The following is a 14,926-nucleotide window of genomic DNA, read 5'->3' as shown; positions in this document are numbered from 1 at the left end:
ATCATTAGGTAAAATTTAAAAATGTCAATCAAGTCTTTAATTCCTTTCTTTATTTTCGAAACCGGCCACGTTTACTCCCCACAATTGTGTTTCAAGGAGATTCAAACGCGCAAACCTTTTTACATTTAACCAGAAAACGTGTAACTGCTCAATGTCACCCAGTTTGAACAATGCAGAAACAACGTAGAAACAGAAAACCGCTTCACAAATTGCACTTATTCAAAGTCACCCAGACACACCATCTCCTCAGCAGCAAAACACCAAAACTCATCGTGAGGACTGAACCCGTTTCATTGAGAAGCAGCTCAATTCTACATTCAACAGAATCAAACGTAACATTTCAAAAACATCTGAATATCGAATCCAGCAAATCAGTTCGGCACCAAATGTATGAATTATCAAACTAAATAGAAATACAGAACAACAGTAATATCACTGTGAGCAGGTGGGGTATGTCCAAAATATTTTTGAAACTTTACCATATTTTATTCATGTTGGACCATATTTCAAACGCATTTCAACAGTTGACAGGAGAGATAAAAGCTGCATCCATCAATCCCACCAAGATGGAACATTGAAGAAAAGCCAGGCTGTGATTGCAGGAACAAATTATGTTCGGAAAGAGCATTTAAAACTGTGGCTTAGTTTAATCTGCAATCATCACTTTTAAAAAACTCTAAAATCCTGACCGTTGTCCACCCACAATCGTGTGCCAAGCAGTTTCAAACACGTGTCTTATTTTCATTCAATTACAAAACATGGAAACGCTCAACATCACCGAGTTTAAAGAGTATAGAAACGCCAGAACCGTTTCACAAACTTTACTCATTCAAAATCACCCAGACACAATCTCCTCAGCAGAAAAACACCAAATCACATCACCGAGGGGCTGAAACTCGTCTCATGGAGAACCAGCTCAATTCTTCAAACACTTTCAATAGAATCAAACAGCATTTCAAGAAAATTTATATCTAGAACCCACCAAATCCGCCTTTCAGCAAGTGAATGAACAATTAAAACAAACAGAAATATGGAAGAATATCATCAGCATTGCCAATAAGCGGGAAGTGTTCAATAAATTGACACAGATACTTCAGCATATTTTGTGAATATTGGGTGGATTTCTAACACTTGTGCAGGAGGCGGTAAAACCTGCAGCCACCAGATGTCACCGAGATTAAACATTGCAGAAATACCAAACTGTTTAACAGGCGTTAGGTATTTAAAGTAACCCAGCCACACAGTGTCCTCAGCAAATAAACATCAAATCACAACAACCAGGGACTGAATCCCTCAGCAGAACCTTTTGTCAAGAGGCAGAATAATTCCTTTTCCAGCAGAATCACATAAAACATGACAACAAAATCTCAATACAGAATCCAGCAAACCCGCAATTCAGTGAACGAATGCATAGTTAAAATAGAAAAATAAATAAAACATAGACTCAAGTAAAACAGTTCATAAATAATTGAATGATTCTTACCTGCAGTCACCGTCACCATGGTGCCCTGTCCCCAGTAGTCCATAGCGTCACAGTGTCACATTCCCTGAGCAGCTCCGTACAATAACCGGACCTGCACAAAATAGACAGAAATCCACCATTATTTTAAATATTCACAAACCAGAGACAAGGTAAAATCGCGGTACATTTTCATTAAACTAGAATTGTACTTGTGGAGATCGCTTGCTGTTCAGAAACGACCCTAATGTTTTATATTTCAGAGTAACACATGATCATGTTCTTGAAATCACCAACTAACGAGTGAATAATTGTCACAGATTTCCATATTAATTATTGTCATTTTGTCAGTGCTGGACATGAATAATACTTCACTGTAAATAAAGTTGGATTGTAAAAGCGATCACTGAGCCAGCCTCAGTTAATTGGTGCTGAGGGGCTTTTTGTATTGACAGTAACTGCTGTGCCCCAGTTATCACAGTGAGACACAGCGTGTCAAATACTGCGGCAGACTGTTAACTGTAAAATACAGAGATTTAATTGCACTGCGCGTTCAAAAAACTAACTCTGTCTCTTCCAAGAGCGAATCTGAGTTATTTCAGCTTGTCCTGGTCAATACATTTATAAAGAGGATCGGAACACTTTTAAACCCTCTGGGCACATTTAGCGTGTCGTTCCACGGAGATAAAGTGGAAGATTGTTCTACCTTTTCACAAACTAATATTGTGTTTTATTTAAGCCTCATTTACGTTGACAATCCTGCTGTGACCCTGATCACCAATTTGGACAAACTCTTTCACTGAGGTTTTTGTATGAGGATGTCGCTGTGCACAGCACCGTGACCCCACTGCTGTAGTCACAGTGACAGACACCCGCACAAAAACTGCACTCACTCCCTGTTCAGCCCTGCCGCTCAATATTCTTCAAATATCGCTTCAAATAGACGATTACTTCTGATCTAATTTACAATTTAGACAGCAGTTCATAAAACGCAATGTACAGATACTTTCTCCAAGCATCAGAAATAATACAACGATGAGTCTATCCAGGTCTGTAATTACTGAAACTGTTAACAGTAAACATCAACAGACAAAAGCTAATACTTGCAGATCGATTGGTTTGTTCGGTTTTACTGTTTAATTTTCCCTGTGTCAGTTATGTAAGAAGCAGCTTGTGTTTTGACTCTGATCACTGCCATAAATAATTACATTTGAATCAAGTACTGACCTTCAGGTTAAGGTGCAAGTTGCTGAATTCCCTCTCGAGCTGTTCTTGTGCGGGTCCAGCCCTGGTTCCTCTCGCTGTGGTCTCTTGCACAGTAATAGATGGCGGTGTCTTCGGTCTTCAGGTTCGTCATGGCCAAAGAGAAGATGTTGTTCGAAGTGTCTTTGGACGCAGTAAATCGATCTTTAATTGCTGGAGCGTAGTTGCTGTTGGATGAACTATAGTACCGAACCAGCCACTCCAGCTCCTGACCGGGAACCTGGCGGACCCAGTGCATGTAGTAGCTGCCAAGATCGAAGCCGCTGGTTTTACAGGTCAGCCTCAGGGAGCCTCCGGGCCGCCCGCTCTCTGCCTCTGGCTGAGTCAACACAACCTCCGACTGGACACCTGTAAAAATATATCAAAAAGCCCGAGGATTAATGCTGGTGAAATGATTGGTGACTCTGGAACATTCCAGAGACAGACTAACACTGAGACAGTGACAGTGAGAGACTTGGACAATAAAAACTACTCACGGGATAAGAAAGTCAGCAACACACTGAGAGAAATGGCCCACCTCATCCTTCTGGTCATTTGGGGGAAATGGTTGTGTCAGGAACTCAGTGAACAAACCAGCTCCCGGACTGTTGGATTCAGGTCCCAGTGAGCGGCATTTAAATACCCGGCAGAAGGGGCGGGTTTCCAGGCGCCGCCTGTTGATTCCCTGGTGGAGGCGGCGACTGGATCCACGCGCCCCCCCCCCCCCCCCAACAGAATGGACCCAGAGATTTACTATAGGTTATTATTAAATAGACATTTATCTGTAGCGGGATATTTGTTTCTCTGAATCGATTCTTTATAATGTCCCCATTGCGAAATTACGTTTGCTCATCTGTTAAGAAAATAACGATTCCATTGCAAATTCAGTCCCTTTATTTCTACTCCAATATATTGAGATGATCTTAAAAAGACTAATTATTTTGTCAGGGAATAGGTTGTGTGTCAGTCTGATTTGCAACACTCCGGGTCCCTATTCCATTTGTAAACATGTATCATTTATCAGAGGAATTGTTGACGATTTATGTCGGAATGCGGGAATGAATAAGGTGATTCCATTTGCAGTGCGGATGGCTATCACTGAGCATTGCGGGTCTGCAGACAAGGCTCCTAACATTACACAATGACTCTCCTTACATTTCTGGAACTGCCCCTGAGCCTCAGACAGTCCTGTGAACATTAGCGGTAAAAGAAACCCGCTTGCAAACATAAAATTGACATTAACATTTGACAGAATGAATCAGAACGGACAGGGCGATCAGCAAAGTTATCCTTCAGCATTCAAATCAATGCCGCTAATTTCACTGGCCACCGGCTGTCTAACATTCGCTATGTTGGGAACACAGGATATCAGGATTTTGCGGAATATTACACAATATCACAAGAATAAATGTTTTATCTTCCACTGAAGCAGGTCATGAACTGGTCATTTCTCCACTCATTGGCAGAAATGAGAGGGACTGTTAAATAATAATGGAAATCAGCACAAATTAAACTGCACAGAACACGGTGCGAATCAGGTATAAGAGACGCCTCCGTTTAAATGAAGTCAACAAATCGGAGAATATTCCAGGAATTCAGGCGGGTTCAAGGCAGTTTTATGATTTTATTTAAGTACCTCGTCTTATTGGGCTTGTGGATTGGGTCCATCAACACCACTCACTCTCACTTCATTAGGTTCTTAACAAACGGACTTCAATGACTACAGTGACCTTTAGTCAGAACTAATATAAATTAAATAGCATCTGGTCAGTTTACAATGTTCCGATCGCGTCTAACCTCAGCGTGATCACAGCATTCACTGAATATATTTATTTAGATGGAACACCATTTAAAACGTTTACTTCATGTGCGACTGAAACATTTATTGTTTGAATGGATAAATCCCAATTTGTCCATTCATATTCAGGCTAATCTGCCCCACACAGTATTTGGCAGCAATTCAACCGCTTGCAGCAGGCAGGCTCGAATGTTCAAAGTTGTTTACAGGAAGCATCTGGATTTTTCTTCAGAGATCTGTTTCCTCAGTACTGACCGTTTGGCTGCAAGCCAACTTCAAACTCTTAACATTTTCAATGAGGACTATTTATAAACAAATCTACCCAGCAACAGTACTGGAGATCATTTTACGTTTTAAATTGCGAACCTATCTGAACTGTTCCCATCTCAGGAAAGGAGAGTTATCCAGCTTTTCTTGGCCCTCTTAGCAACAACAGCCGGCTGGAAATCTCTCCCACATCTCATAACATTGTGATGATGGATAGAAATACAATTAGACTATCAGACATTTGTAACAGATCAACATGTATATTCTGTCTTTTTTCCTACATGCTTCCATGGAATGTGGGACTCACTGGCAAGACCACCATGTGTTCCCTTTCCCTAATTGCTGTTGAACTGAGTGGTTTGCTGGGGCAGCTCAGAAGGAACTGAAGAGTCAGACATGTTGCTGTCTGACTGGAGCCACATGTAGGTGAGACCAGGGAGGGATGTCACATTTCCTTCATTGATGAAGTAGAGGGGATTCCATGGACACAGTTAGTCTATATTGCAGATTTATTAATTGAACTCAAATTCCCCCATCGGCCATGGTAGGATTTGTTCGCGAGTTCCCACAGAATTAGCCTGAGCCTTTGCATTATTGGTTCAATGGCATTAATACTCCCCCACCACCCAACCAAAAGATAAAAGGATTACGGCTTTGATGTAGGGATGGATGTTGGTTGGATGCCTAAATATGTTGATTGAGGAATCAGTGAATGGGGTTGTTGGACGGATGGATAGATGGTCTGAAAGATGCTGTTCTACATTCTCAGTTTTGTGCTTGATGACTTCACAAATTAAAGCTGGTCCTTTATAAATTGCGTCAGAATGATACAATCGGTGGCTGAAGATTTCCTGTGTGAATTCCATCCCCAGACTATTGGGAACAGACCAGCTGGGCGTTACTAGGAGGAAACTGGAGATACTCCTGTGGTGCTGGTGTTCTTCTCTGCTGATGGTGAATCTTCATCTCAATGACAGAAAGCGGGAACATGATTAGGTTGAGGAGGGACGGTAATATTTGGAACATGTCGTCATTTCATGTACAATAAGTCACTCAAGATGTCCTCACCCAAATTAATGAAGACACCAGACTAAAAACATATTAATGTGAATACAGAAATACCGTGAAACTCAGTGGACAGCTGCAGACTTTGAATTACTTTCCAAAACAGTGTAATAACAAATCGGGATTTAAAGGTGCAATAACGTTACATTAGGTACAGGCATTTTCATTTCTACCATCACCACCTGGAAATTCCGCTCCAAATCACTGACGACCCTGACTTGGAAATATATCGCCGAATCTTCGCTGTCGCTGGTTCAAATGACTGGAACTCCCTCCCTAACAGCATCGTCGGTGTGCCTGCACCAGAGTGACGGCAGAGGTTCAAACACGCAGTTCACCGCCACTTTGTGAAGGGTAATTAGCGATGGACAATAAATCATGGCCTAGCCTGCGACGCCCACACCGTATAACTTAATTTAAAACTGTTGTAATCTTTGTGAAACGATGGTAGTTGGTGAATCTAATTATTTATGTTCATAAATAAATGAAAAACTGTGAATATAATTACTATGTTTCTGAACATTTGTGGCCTTCTCCTTCTCTGCTGGAAAATATAAACCATCCCACAGGAGATTCATGATGTAAAATCATAACCAATATGTGAAAGCAAAGTGGACAGAGGAAACTGCAGCAACTATTGACATATCTCACTCATAGCAGCACTGGGAAGGCCTTTTGCTAGTTTCACACTTTAAACACTTCATCTGCTTACAGGCCGAATGTAGCTGGAAGCAAGGCACGGTATTCATGTCGCAAGATTTACTCTGGACATGATCTGCTCCCTCTGCCACACGTCTACCTCTTCACCTTACTTTCATCAATCTCAATAAACTTTCGACACCGTCAGCGGAGCAGGGACTATACGATTTGGAGACATTTGGCTGTCTGCTAAAGCTCCACTGTTTCATTCACTCTTTCCATGGCAAAACACTGTACAGATTGATGATTCCACTTCCGACAGATTCTAAGTGAATAATTGAATGAAAGAGGACCGTGTCCCACACCCAACTTTATTGGACAGCATCCTGCTGATCTTCGCCTTCCCTGAAGATATGGATGACGTCCACTTGCACACTAGGCCAGGCTGCAACCTCTACAACCTTCCAGTCATCAAAACGGAGACATAATCACAATACATCCTCCACAGAGAATTCCTCTACGCGGAATCATCCAAACAAAACATCATCTACAGAAACTATGTCTCCGGTGCCTGTAACTTGTTCTTCCTTACCAATGAGTAGTATGAGGAAAACCGTGGTCGTGGGACAAGGTGTTGCAATTTCGCCAATGGTCACGCAAAATAAGAGCAGGCGAGCAATTTCTGCTGCCGAGTTTCCGCGCTGAGAGGCTGCTTTGAAGTAGAATGTGATGCTGTCATGGAGAAAGCAGATCCGACCTTTGTTTTACTCATTGAATGTCCATGGAATAATATCAAGCTGACCCTTTGGAACAAGCTGGTGGTTTATAAGGCCCGAGCTCTCAGAACCTTGTTGTATGACTGTGAAACAACGACTTACAGCTGTCAAGAAAAATAGCTCAGCCAATTTCATCTTTGTTGTCCGCAATGCATTATGGATATTTACTGGCGGGACAAAATCAGAAATGCGGCAGTTCTCTCAAAGACAGAGCTTCCAAGTCTCTCCAAGACAATTAAAAATAGGTGGTTTGCACATTTCCAGTATGGTCCCTAAATGTGACATGGTCACACGACCAAGGAATTTCCACTTTGCGAAGTAGCCGGAGCCACGCATCCAGTGGGAAGCCCGATATTCCGCTTCAATGATTCTTCCAAGTGTGACATAATGTCCCTAAACCTAAACATTGATCATCACACTTGGGTGTCACCAGCTGCAAACTGAAAATAATGGCGACACCTCCGGCGGGCTGGTGTGAACCACCAGGACCAGTGGATTTAGCAGCTTTGAAATAGACACAAACCGAGAAAATGACAACCCAGAACGACAATTGGGAGCTTCAGGTGCAACATTTGTGGAAATATTTGCTGTGTATCTATTGGAAAAAGAAGGATGCCGTGGCCTTTGTGAAATTTAGTTGTACGCAACATGTGTTTCACACAAACACACACACAGTCTCTCACACACGCATTCTCTCTGCCTTACACGCACACCCACATTTCCCCTTTAAAATTAAAATCCCATGTTAACTTCCTGGGAAGCGTCGGAGACAATGGCCCCAACCATTTCCCAGGTGGTATAATGAATCAATAAACTCTCCCCAACACTATGTTTGTTAGATGAATGTTACATTTCCCACGGACTCCATTAAGCGCCCAGGTAAAGATTCCTCCATTTAACAAAGATGAACAAAAATGCCTGACCAGGAATTGAGCTGCTTTGCTCTGGTGCTGATCTCAATGTGGGAGAATCAGCCAGCGACACCTGCAATTAGTTACACTTTAAATGTTGGCACCTCCCGCAGAAGGCGATGTGATTTTACATTTGTGGGAATGGATTATGGATACATCAACATCATAGATTATACCTGACAGCGACATTTTCACAGTAACTGCAATTGCAAAGTTTGGCCAGCAGATGGAATTTAAATCGAAATGCCTTGCATTACATGAAGCAGACATTGCCTCAATAATTACTGCTGTCTCTGCTCATTTTAAATTGGACTCCATCTGCATTTTTGTCAGACTAGACTTTGTCTTTGTTTATAATACGCGACTCTCTGTTTCAATTAGTACTGCACCAGTACTTGTCAATGTTTATATCACACAATCAATGTGATCCTATTTTCAATATACAGGATCTATCTCTGCAGTTTTGCCACATCCAGTCCTGAATATTAATGAATAAATAAACAAGTAGCCGGAATAGGAGCATCAATAAAATTTCCCTCTTCAATGATGGGGGAGCCCAGCAGGTCAGAGCAAAAAACAAGACTGAAAGTTTCTGCCAGAGGTGCCGAGAGGATGATCCATCTCGGCCTCCTCCGGTGGTCCGCATCATCATGGGTGTCAGTCTTCAGGAAATTTGATTCACTCCACACGATATCAAGAAATGGCAGACGGCGCTGCAAATGCATTATCCTCGGCAACATTCCAGCAACAATGTTGAAGGTTTGTGCTCCAGAACTGGCTGCGCCCCAGACAAGTTCCTCCAGTACAGGTACAGAACTGGCATGTACCCAACAATGTGTATCATTGCCAAACATGACCCGTCCACAAAAGGCAGGATAAATCCAACCCAGCTAATTATTTCCCTATCAGTCCGCATTCGATTATCAGCAACTTCATGAGAAGTGTCAAGGATCACCCTGTCACATATAGTCTCCACAGCATAATGTCCCCGGCCACAGCTTCACAATTCATCATAACGTCAGAAGTGGGATGTTCGCTGATGATTACCCAGTGTTCTGCACCATATTCGACTCCTATAATACTGAAGCAGTCTGTCTTCATATACAGCAAGACTTGGACAACATTCAGACTTGGGCTGACAAGTGTCAGGCAATGACTATCCCAAAAAGGGAGATTCTAACCATCTCGCCAGGATTTTAAATGACACCACCGTGATTGAATCACTCACTATCAACATCCTCTGTATTATCATTGATTAATAACTGAATTGGAAGAATATTTTGAATACTATGGCTACAACAGCAGCTCAGTGGCTGGAAATTCTGCGGTGAGCATCTCACCTCCTGACCTCCTAACCCAGATCCATCACCGATAAGGCAGAAGTCAGGAGTTTAACTGAATGTTCTCCATTTGTCTGAAGTGTGCCCATCAAGCAACACTCGAGAATCGCAACGCCATCCACGACAAAGCAGCCGACTCGACGAACACCCCATCCACCAGCTTAAACATTCACTGCCTGAATCACGGGTGTACAATTCTAGCAGCGTGAACGATATTCAAGGATCTATTGCAGCAACTGCCTCCTCCCAAACCCACAAACTCAGCCATCTAAAAGGACCAGGCCCGACCGATGCATTACAACAGCAGGCCTTGCAAGTTCTCCGCCAAGCCACACACCATCTTGATGGGAACTATGTTTCTGTTCCTTCACTGTCACTGGTCAAAATCCTGGAATCCCTTCCTATCAGCACTGTGGGTGTACTTAGTCAGTATGGAATGCAATGGTTCAATAAGAGGGCTCAGCACCTCATTCTCAAGGGCAATTAGGAATTGGCATCGAATGTTGACGTTACTGGTGACGCCAAGATCCCACTAATTCATTTTAAACATATCGCTCAACTTACATTCACCCAGCCCCCGCCTCGGATTACATTACACTCGGCCGTGTCTCTATCACATTGCAACAGGCTCTCTCTCAGTTTTCCTGCACTCGGCTGAATATCAGTTGTTAATATACCAGCCCACACCCTGTTTATGTTACAAATCATTAATTATGACGCACTGACCCATGTCTGGGTTAATCTGGTAAGAAATGCGTCACAATCGTTACTGCATCAGAACTTTTATCTGTGCATCGCAAACTGGAACATTCTGTTTGCATCACATGTGGTTCTGTCTCAATTATTACTCTACTAGATATTTAGATTCTAATAAAGTCAATCCTGCCTTAGTTAATGCTACACCTGCCCATGTCCCTGTTTATACAACACTAGGCCCTGCCTGTTATTCTTGTATTGTACAATATCCTTCTTATTGCTGCATTGTTTGTGTCTGAATTTGTATCAGTCGACACTCCGCTAGACCAGAACTCAGTTTAGATTGCACTAGACCCAGTCTCTGCTTATGGTGCCGGCGGCACGGTGGCACAGTGGTTAGCACTGCTGCCTCATAGCTCCAGGGTTCAATTCTTGACTATCGTGCCGAGATTGCACTTTCTCCCTGTGTCTGAGTGGCTTTCCTCCGGGTGCTCCGGTTTCCTCCCATAGTCCAAAGATGCGTCGGTTAAGTTTATTGGCCATTCTAAATTGCGCAGGTCATGGTGCAAGGGCGGGGGATGGGGGAGGGTGATCTTTCATAGGTAGGTGCAGATGCTATGGGCCGAGTGACCTTCTGTCCTATAGGGATTCTATATTTGATCCTGAATCTGCCTATTTTTTCCGAGACCTGCTCACTTTTATTAATGCACCATATGATACCTCTGTTTTTAACTGTGGGAGCATTATACCACATGTCTTTGAGATGGAAATATAATATATTAAATACATATTTTGGACAAGAAATCAGTATATGGCAACAGCCTGAAACGGGATGTATAGTGTCTACAGTGTGTGCGATGCAACATTTGATATTCATTTTCAGTGCAGTTAGCGGAATTAGATTTCAGTTGGCATTTCTTCTTTTCCAATGCCCAAGACCAATTTCTGCCCCAGAGAGTTGTATGTGTAGGAGGATGCAGAGTATTGTGTTCCCATGTGCTTGCTGCCCTTGTGATTCTCGGAGGTCTCGGGTATGGAAGGTGCTGTTGAAGAATTCTTGGTGAGTTGTTGCAGTGCATCCCGTCGATGTTACACACTGCAGCTACTGTGTGGCCGTTGTGAAGAGAATGAATGTTGCTGTAACATTAAGTACTCAGTTATTTATCTAATGGTCCTTTGCTTATGTTGCACAATTACAACTGGTCCATTCCCTTAGTTTATTGCACTAGGCCCAGGCAATAGAAGTTAAGTTGCACAATTTGAAATGGCTGCAAGAAGGTCAGGGAGATCTGTGGTTGTATGTACACACAACTAGGGTGCTGACAAGACAGATGGCGACGTTTATCTGGGCATAGATCAGCATTGTTCGCTGAAGAATTTTACATTATTACTGTTACCTCAGTTTTTCTTTATCTTCACAATTTCCACCCCAGCCACTTTCGACATTATTGTGCATGGTGTACCGCAGCAAATACTGAGGCCGGGCCCAATGTAATATGAACAGAGATATGGCCCAATGCAGAACTGAGGCTGTGTCTAATTTAATACAGAGACAGGTTTACATTAATAGAAACAGAGTCAGGTTCTAGGTTAATGTAAACAGAGACAAACAGGTTCCATGTGTCCATAAGATATAGGAGCAGAATTAGGCCATTCGACCCATCGAGACTGCTCCGCCATTAAATCCTGGCCGATATGTTCCGAATCCCCATTCTCCTGCCTTCTTCCAATAACCCCTGAACTCCTTATTGATCAAGGCATGTCCGCTAATTGGTGGCCTAGTTTAATATGAACAATCAGTGGAAGGAATAACAGGAATGTGGAATATTTGGCTAATGGAAAAGTTCTTGAAAGTGTGGATGAGCAGAGGGATCTAGGTGTCCATGTACATAGATCCCTGAAAGTTGCCACCCAGGTTGATAGGGTGGTGAAGAAGGCCTATGGAGTGTTGGCCTTTATTGGTAGAGGGATTGAGTTCCGGAGTCAGGAGGTCATGTTACAGCTGTACAGAACTCTGGTACGGCCGCATTTGGAGTATTGCGTACAGTTCTGGTCACCGCATTATAGGAAGGACGTGGAGGCTTTGGAGCGGGTGCAGAGGAGATTTACCAGGCTGTTGCCTGGTATGGAGGGAAAATCTTATGAGGAAAGGCTGATGGACTTGAGGTTGTTTTCGTTGGAGAGAAGAAGGTTAAGAGGAGACTTAATAGAGGCATACAAAATGATTAGGGGGTTGGATAGGGTGGACAGTGAGAGCCTTCTCCCACGGATGGAAATGGCTGGCACGAGGGGACATAACTTTAAACTGAGGGGTAATAGATATAGGACAGAGGTCAGAGGTAGGTTCTTTACGCAAAGAGTAATGAGGCCGTGGAATGCCCTACCTGCTACAGTAGTGAAATCGCCAACATTGAGGGCATTTAAAAGTTTATTGGATAAACATATGGATGATAATGGTATAGTGTAGGTTAGATGGCTTTTGTTTCGGTGCAACATCGTGGGCCGAAGGGCGTGTACTGCGCTGTATTGTTCTATGTTCTATAATCAGAAACAGATCCTTATTGAATATAAACTGACACGGGTACAAGGTAGTATAACATAAACAGAGGTGGGTTCACGGCCTGGTACAATACAGAGGCAGGGCCTACTGTCCCTTCAAACACTCGCAGGACAGTTGCATCATTGGTTGCAGGCAAGATGTTGCCAGGACTTCTTCAATCATACTGTCCCCATCAAACATTCCCAGAGCAGCTGCAGATTGCATGAGGGGCTGGTTTAGCACAGCGGGCTAAAAAGCTGGCTTGCAATGCAGACCAATGCCAGCAGTGCGGGTTCGATTACCATACCGGCCTCTCTCAACAGGCGGTGGAATGTGGCGACTTGAGGCTTTTCACAGTAACTTAATTGAACCCTACTTGTGACAATAAGCGATTATTATTATGTGGAACGAAATTCCCTCTACATAACTCGCTTAGACACATTAAAGGCCTGGAAATCAAGGGTTCTATACCAGGCGAAAGCTCTTCTGCACTCTTCATTCCGAGATCCCCAAGCCAGGTTGACAGTGGGTTTAGTTACTGGGTAAAGAAACCTCTGCATTTTTCCATCAAACTCACCCAGGTCAGGTCCAGCAGAGTTCAGATACGGAGTAAATCTCCCTGTGCACATCCATAACAAACACTCACAGGGCAGGTTTAGTGCAGGTTACATGCAAATAAAGCTTGCTCCACCCTGGGCAAACAAATGCTCCAAGGTCACGGCAGCTTGGTGAAGTACAAGGAAAGATTCTCCGGCCCTGCCACATCAAATCCTCGCCACCAGGCCCAGCCCAGATAGGGTAAAATTTTCCTACAGTTCTCATTAAACACTCCAAGATCATTGAATGCCCCAACCACATATTAGAGTTAAACTCCCTCTACGTATTCCAATTCATTGGATTCAATCCATTTAGTTGTAAACCAATGGGGTGCGATTGGGCTGAGAGAATGTATTGGCCACATGTTGACTTCATGTTGTCGATTAAGCACAATGATCCATCGTGGAGAGTTATGAGAAAGGCAGAGAGAGAGATAGGATACAGAAAAACTCTACGAACACATTTCGCAGGTCCTTATATTTAGAGATTAGAGGGAATCTTTCCTAATTCTGAACATGGATATCATCATGAAATTTTTCTCATATAACTGATGAATAGAAAATGTCGAAAAACAAGCATTACTGGAATCCGTTGATCTATTTGCATCCTTGCCTCTATTTCAGTGTTGTGTTGGTGGGGAAATATTTGTTTTGTTTTTCTCAGTCCACAATCTAAACTGGGACTTCTATTTCTGTGTTTATTTACCTAAACACCTCACTGGTCACAATTAAGTGTGCATTTCAGCAAAACGAGATAAACATATTCACGTATTGATTGGTTTCAACTCCAAATAGTGGTTTATTTTAAGAATATTGACAGTTGGTTAAAGTGAATAGAAACTTCCATTAGAACAGATGTTACTTAATTGAAAGAAAAATAGATTTAAATTAAATATTCATTCTGAAAGTTATGAAGCCTCAATTAATAAAGCACCCTTAACCAGCTACTTTTCCACTGAATGTTACTTTGATTGAAATATTAACCAATTTAAAGTAGATAAATTAAAACATAAGGCAGAGGAGTGATCTATAGTCACATTAATCTCAGATCATTCGACATGTTACAACTTGCAGTTTAAAATGTGAACATTTGGAAAGCGCTTGCTTTTGTAAAACGCTTTACCCGATCTCAGGTCATCCCAACGCCCTTACAACTCACTGATATATTTTTGCTGAATTTAGTCACTGCTGTAATGTTGGAAACAGAGCAGGGAATTTGTGCACAGCAAGCTCCCACAAACTGAGATGTGATAAGTGACCAGCTAATCTGTGATTTTAGTTGAAGAACGGACATTGGTCTAGCATACTGGGAAAAGCAGCTCTGCTCTTTAGAATTATGTCAATGAGGTAATCCACCTGAAATGTGAATCTGTTCCTCTCTCTGCTGATGCCGACTGACCCGCTGAGCAGCCTTTTTTGTTGTTTTAGTTTTAGATTTCCAGAATCTGCAGCACTTTGAACAGTTTTGGATTCATTTCCGCCATATGGCCATCAGTGACAGTCAGCATTAACTGTCCATCCTGAGGAGCCGGATGTGAACCACCTTTTTGATAAGGTGCACTTCGGGCGGTTTAATTCACATTTGACTTTCTGTAGCA

General features: G+C 42.6%; 1 protein-coding gene and 1 gene segment (V, D, J or C); one reads left to right on the top strand and one right to left on the bottom strand.

The window, feature by feature from the left end:
• Positions 1–1,556, bottom strand: part of LOC140417801 (Ig heavy chain C region-like) — a 33,077-nt gene extending 31,521 nt beyond the window's left edge. The window contains 1 exon segment of the C gene segment in view: positions 1,484–1,556. Coding sequence covers positions 1,484–1,526 — 43 coding nt within the window.
• LOC140418994 (uncharacterized) overlaps positions 1–14,926 on the top strand; it is a 578,165-nt gene that overhangs the window by 91,286 nt on the left and 471,953 nt on the right. The gene's annotated exons all lie outside the window — the stretch shown is intronic.

Source organism: Scyliorhinus torazame, chromosome 5 (genome assembly GCF_047496885.1).
Source record: "Scyliorhinus torazame isolate Kashiwa2021f chromosome 5, sScyTor2.1, whole genome shotgun sequence".
Taxonomy (NCBI): domain Eukaryota; kingdom Metazoa; phylum Chordata; class Chondrichthyes; order Carcharhiniformes; family Scyliorhinidae; genus Scyliorhinus; species Scyliorhinus torazame.
Note: the sequence above shows the minus strand (reverse complement) of the source record. Positions and strands in the feature narration are given on the sequence as shown.